Genomic DNA, 6852 nt, shown 5'->3' on the forward strand with positions numbered 1-6852 from the left:
CTCAACATAAAAAAACTATTTTTTTCTTATATTTATGTTTAATGAGCATAGTGCTATAAATTCAATTCAGTAACACGTGCAATGTCTCTTTACAAATTTATCTGCCAATTAGTTAATTTAATTTTCTCTTGCAGAGACTTTTAATTTTCATGAACGTCACTTCCGCCAGGTCTTTTATCTTCTGCGGTGTCTGTTTTCTCTCTGCTCAGTTGGCAAGATGGCGTCGGAACCGAACAAGACAGAAATTCACACCATTTTTAAACGTTTGCGCTCCATACCAACTAACAAGGTAAGCCGCAAGGTGTTATTGTAATCAATGTGGGTATGTTTTGGCAATCATTCTAGCCTATATAGAGACATCCATATGTGTGGTACTTGTGGGATTACGTGTCATTTGTTGGTCGCTAAGCCGGTGCTGATGGGCCCCTCACCCAACACGTCTTGTTTACTGTCAGCATCACACCTGACAAGCAAACATGTAACTAATAAACTGTTGAATGCTAATGACTGAGTATTACCTAGTTGGTAGGTTTTATTAAGTTGTCTTTAAGGAAATCAGCGGGTCTCGGCTTCACCGGTGAGTGTCTGTTATTTGAGAATGACGCAGTGGCGGTGGAAAATGACTCATCCTATAATAATGTTCCCCTATAATCATAATGTTGGTTCTTTAAAGTGTCCCAAACACGGATCATACTCGTAAAAGATGTAAATAAGATAAATGAATCACGATTTAATGTACATACACATTACAAAAGTCTCGAAACTTGGATTTACATTATATAAATATGGTTAGTTTGTATGTATTTGTTGATGTGTGTGTTTATATATACTCTAGTGAACTGTCAAGTGTAAGTGTAGTATAACATGTTTATTAATGACTTTAATATATTGTTGTTAAAAGTTGAGGTGAAGTTTTTATAGTCTGTTTTTATGAGCAGGTTTGTACCAGATGTTGGCTTCAGCAGGCCATTATTAGTTTACTTCTATACTGTTTTTGAAAAGCCTAAAACATTGTTTGTTTAATTAGTTCTTCTGTTTTAATTTTTCATTTTGTTTATACTATTTGTTTATGTACAACTCTGAGGGAAAAATGTAAGGGTTTATTGTTGTTTCTTGGCTTGCAGTTAATAGATGCGCATGTTATATTCTAATCTACTGATAATGTGCCTTTAATTAAGAAGACATTTTTATTAAGTTCAAACAAGAAAAATATCACTTTGTATCATTAATGATAATAATGTATAGAAAATATCATTAGGTAGATATTACATTTTTGCAGACAGTTTAATATTAAGAAGAAATGTGAATGTATTTACATTTCTTACACACACACACACACAACTTTTTCCCACTCAATATTTAAGCTTCAAAATATGTAATATTTTATTTATAATAAACTATTATTATGTTCAACAAAAAAGTACCTAAATTATGTTCTTTGAATTTTTTTCATTACTCAAAATAATTTTTAATAAAAACATTTTACTCAAATGCAAATCAAGTGAACCCACCATAACTAGAGTGTCTACAGTTGAAGTCAGAATTATTAGCCCCCTTTTAAATTTTTGTATTTATTTAAATATTTCCCAAATGATGTGCAATGAAATTTTCACAGTATGTCTGATATTATTTTTTCTTGTTTTATTTCGACTAGAATAAAAGCAGTTTTTAATTTTCAACACCATTTTAAGGACTAGGGGGCTAATAATTCAGGGGGACTTATTTGTGACTTCAACTGTTTGTATGTATGTATGTATATATATATATATATATATATATATATATATATATATATATATATATATATATATATATATATATATATATATATATATATATATATATATATATGTGTGTGTATGTATATATATATATACACACACACACACACACACACTCACACACATACATACAAGTTCCCAAAGCTTTAAATAATTTATTATATAAATAGACTAAGAATACTGGAATTTCTAACTTTGATACCATTTTAAAAAATAGTGATATTCGAGATTGTACCATGCAGCGAATACGTCAACTGCCATTAATGAGAAGCGAGTGGGCAAAGCCGGTATCGATACTAACTAGGGATGCACATTTCGGTTAATTTTCCCAACCGACAGCCACCGTTCATTAACCGAATATTAACCATTAACTGGTCAGATTAGGGATGAGACAATAACATGGCGCATATTGACTTTTTTATCTATTTATTTATTTTTTAAGTAGGCTGTAGGCTACTATAGCATATAATAGTTTTTACTATTGCGTATTGCAATAGTTTTGCATTGATTTGCATACATGTTTTATGGCAAAAATTAAGTAGGCTAAATCATTGGATTTGTCTGATTAGGCTATTGAGGCTATTTTAAAAATGGATCTTTAGTAAGAACAAATGGAGGTTGGTTTGTTGGTTGTACACTAAATTATAACCACAACTATATCTTGTTTAACTGATACCCTCAATACCATTTAACTATTCAACTGATACCATTAATCAATTAAAAATTCATTCTTTCGGTTAATGTTAATTGGTTATTATAAGTATCCCTAATACTAACTAAAATTATTGTATAGTTTTAAATGTCAGTATCGATATTTACTGAAATTTTGATATTTTTGACAACACTAAAATACACAAACTATTTTTTTTTTGCAACTTGTTATTATTTGTATTTATTTCTAGGCCTGTTTTGACTGTGCGGCTAAGAATCCGAGCTGGGCCAGTATTTCATATGGAGTATTTCTGTGCATCGACTGCTCTGGAATACATCGCTCTTTGGGAGTGCACTTGAGCTTTATCAGGTCAGCTCTGTTGTTTTCCTGTTTTTATATAATGTGTGCAGTCATGTGAATGTCTGCCAAGGTTTTCTTTATCTCTCCCATTACAGAATGTGACATTCATTATTAGTATGAGCTAGTAGTTTGTGTTAAAGAGTAGAGCGTTGTCTTTTCAGATCCACAGAACTGGATTCCAACTGGAACTGGTTTCAGCTGAGATGCATGCAGGTTGGAGGAAACGCCAATGCGGTCAGTTCTCCTATAATATGCATAGAGTTGCATCATATTCACTGTAGACTCCATGCTTTTTGTATCACTTCCTATTTCATGTGACTTCTTTGTGCACAGATGGGTTTTTTCCGCCAGCATGGCTGTACCACCAATGACACTAATGCGAAGTATAACAGTCGTGCGGCTCAGATGTACAGAGAGAAGATTCGACAGCTTGCCAACGCTGCCCTCTCTAAGTATGGCACCGATGTGAGTATATAAATCTGATATTGTTCCAGTATTATCTCTGGCTACAATGTGAACTATGCCCTTCAGATTTGTTGTCAGCAGTTGTTATTAACAGATATCTTACTGTCATGCGGGTAACAAAAGCAGTGCCTCCCACCTGGCTTTAAAACCTGGAATTTACATGGGGTATTTTATGACAACCTAACAGTTTTAAAAGATAAATATATTAATATTATTAACAATACAGGGTGTTCACAGTGTCTTAGGGTGCTTTCACACCTGTGAATCAATTCAGTTGTTCCGAAACAGAGATTAAAATTGTTACATTGTTGCTCTTTGCTCTTGGAGCGGTTCGCTTTCACACTGCAAAGTTTCTAATCGGACCAAAAGAGCTAAAACAAGTCACGTGCGAGTAAACTCTCCTTACATTGGTCAGAGTGTCAGGGTTTATTTTGCAGCGTCCTGCTTAGCTGTCAGGAGAGGTGGTGGTTTGGTGGTGATTGACAAGGTGCGCGCACGTGACATGTCTGAGGAGAGATGCGGTGGGGAGGGGTGAGAAGGGTGCGCGACGATGCCTATTTGAGGACTGGGAGAGAGACGCGAGATTACCGGGAGATCATCACTCGTTTGCGGGCATCCGGAGACTCGCGAAACTTCCCGCCCTATTCATAATTCTCTCTTCATATAGCCGTATGCCTATTACATATCCATAACACTGTGATATAAGCACGCTCGGATCGGATCGCTTTCTCACTGCAATTGAACTGCTCCAGGGTTCGTTTCAATCGAGCCGAGACCACCTCACTCAAGCGATCTCGGAGCGATTACTTTGGCGCGGAACAGAGCGCGATTGCCCTGTTCACATATGCCAATCGAACCGCACTAACTGGGCAAACGAGACACGTTCCGAAACAAAAGTGTCTTAAATTTAAAAAGGACAATTTTAGGCCTTAAGGTCTTATATTCACAGAATTTTTGTATTTTAAACAGGTTTTAATTTACTATGTCCACGTAGAGCAACTAAAACGGGCCAACACCCATCCAATCACCAACAACTAATTTCCATAAAGTTTTTACTGCTAAGTAGTGTTGTCATACCAGTAGTGTTTTATACCAGTCGGTGCTGAGATTTTAAAAACATCCATTTCCAGCTAACATTTGAGCGGTCTTAAATGCGTTCTCAAAGATCAGCCAGTCTGTTTATAAGCTGATATACGGGCGATCCGCTGATGAATCGGCTGATCTTCGCATCTTTAAAATGCTCCAGTGTCCTTGCATCTGTGGTTACACTCAGTAAGAATGCGGTCAAATGTTCTCAGGAAATGAAGGTTCAGTACCTAATTCCAGTACCATGACAACACTATTGCAAAGAGAGACAATTCACAACATCCCTTTGGGTGCTTTCAAATCTGTAGTTCGCTTCATTTGGTCCGGACCAAGCGCAATAAATGATACATTGTTGCATTTTCTGCCGTCTTTGGGTCGTTTTTACACCACACTGCTGGATTTGGTCCGAACCAGTTGAAACGAACCAAAATGTACTCATCTGACAAAATCCACATCTCTCATTGGCCAGTTGTTGTTGAACATATTTCTTAAACTGCTTATTGATTGGTCAGAATTCACGTGCGGGAAAATGCCAGTTAACTCCTGCAGGTAAACAAAACCTTTTACTCTGGAGGGACGACTGCGCTGGCTGATTGTATCCCTGCTTTAGACAAACTATATATTACGAAAATGAAGCGCGGCCGCGGCTGGAAAACAGTGTTTAATGCATGGCTCGTCACTTTAGGAGGAGGTGTAAATTAATTTAACTAAACTGCACCATGGTTATCTTGCGGAAATATTACCAACGATCCATCAGGTAATGTTTTCCCCTCTCTCTCTCTCTCTCTCTCTGTTGGTAAAGCGCTGTCAACAAATATTTTTCCTCCATATCCCATAATGCACTGCGCATTGGCCTACGGCTGCTGAGTTTAGTCCAAAACGCGCACTACTTTTTGCGGTTGGACCTGTTTTAGTACGGATCATATTCTCACCACAAACAAATGCTCCAGAGTTCGTTTGAAAGCGTACCGAGACCACCTCTTCAAGCAGGTCTCGGTACGCTTATTTGGTCCGCTTATGGTGCGCACTCGAGTACGATTGCTGCATTCTCACCTGCCCAAACAAACCGCACCAAAAGGGGAAACGAACTGTAGTGCGATTCAATCGAACTAAATAAGGCAGGTGTGAAAGCACCCTTAGAAATGTTTCCAGCAAATTCTCCCCACTGAATTTTCAAGTCATGAAAGGTAAACTTTAAAACAATTCCACAATTGCTCATTTTAATAAGAGTAATATATCCTTTTACATTATCTTCTATAATATTTATATTACATGACATAATATTCATAAATACACATGAGATAATAGGTTTTATAATAGAAACACATCAGAGTTATACATTAAATCCATTTGGACCAGAAGTCAACAAATAATGCCTTTTTGATTATTTACGCAGAATGTAATTTTCTCCAAAATAAATCAAGTTTAACCATGTAAAGGTTAGATTAATTTTTTTAAAAAGAAATTTTATGTAGAAAAGAAGTGTTTACGAATGGCGTTTGCTTGTTTTGACACATTATTTAAAATATGTTTGAAAAAATAACACAATTACTTCAAAATATTTTCTATTAACCAACCTTAGAGTTTAGCCCTGTGAAAAGTCTGAAATTTAATTCAGAATGGTCTTAAAAAGATCTTAAAGTATTAAATTTGATTTGATTTGAAACTTGCAGAAATTCTGCAATAGTCAGGCATCGATTTTAAAGCCTTGATTTTAACTTGTAAAGCTGTTCATGGTTCTGCTCCTGTTTATATATGTGATCTAAAATCTACATCCTCTTGCTCTCATAGTCTTCGTTCCCCTTCGGGGCTCACATTGTTTCAGCCTCGTTGCAAACTTAGCACCGTTGAGGTAGGGCATTCTTCTACTGTGCACCTAAATTGTGGAATGCTCTTCCCACAAACATCAGGAACACTAACGCTTATCAATATTAGAGCTTCATTTTAATGTAAATTATACAACAAATATTTAGAATTGCGTGTATTTAGCCTACATAATTTTTGCTGGATTAGTTTTAGTTGAAAGCAGGCTTTTTAATGTCAAACAATACATTTAATAGCTTATGTATGCAAGTCAAATGTATAGTTTTAAGCATGTTAATGTTACTTAACTTGTCTGCACTTGCTTTATTATATATATATGTGTTGACAACAATGGAACAGCAGAATTAATGGCATTGTCTTATATATATATATATATATATATATATATATATATATATATATATATATATATATATATATATATATATATATATATATATATATATATATATATATATATGTATGTGTTATACATATGTGTCTTATATATATATATTATATATAGCATGTGTATATATATGTGTGTATTTGTAATTAACTTGCTTTATTAAGCAGTTGTTGCTATTTGTATTATTTTCTTCGCCTCTTATTGTGGCGAAGAAAATAATTCGTTGTTTATATTGTTTATATTGTATAAACAATACAATATAATATTGTTTATATTGTATGTACAGCTCTTTGGTC

The 6852-nt window shown here is 34.9% G+C and overlaps 1 protein-coding gene across 11 annotated transcripts in view; it reads left to right on the forward strand.

Annotated features, from left to right (window-relative positions):
• Positions 1-201: 201 nt before the first annotated feature.
• The window catches only part of arfgap2 (ARF GTPase activating protein 2), a 27911-nt gene continuing 21260 nt past the window's right edge, over positions 202-6852 (forward strand). For 10 of the 11 annotated variants that reach the window (XR_015514443.1, XR_015514444.1, XR_015514445.1 and 7 more), the window contains exons 1-4: positions 204-289; positions 2684-2802; positions 2955-3027; positions 3127-3258. Coding sequence is in view for 2 of the 11 variants with exons in the window: in XM_087292642.1 (XP_087148768.1) it covers positions 218-289; positions 2684-2802; positions 2955-3027; positions 3127-3258 (396 nt within the window). In the remaining 9 variants the exon portion in view is untranslated. 11 annotated transcript variants of the gene reach the window in all.

The sequence above is a fragment of the Danio rerio genome, chromosome 18 (genome assembly GCF_052040795.2).
Source record: "Danio rerio strain M-AB ecotype USA chromosome 18, GRCz13ab, whole genome shotgun sequence".
Classification (NCBI taxonomy): domain Eukaryota; kingdom Metazoa; phylum Chordata; class Actinopteri; order Cypriniformes; family Danionidae; genus Danio; species Danio rerio.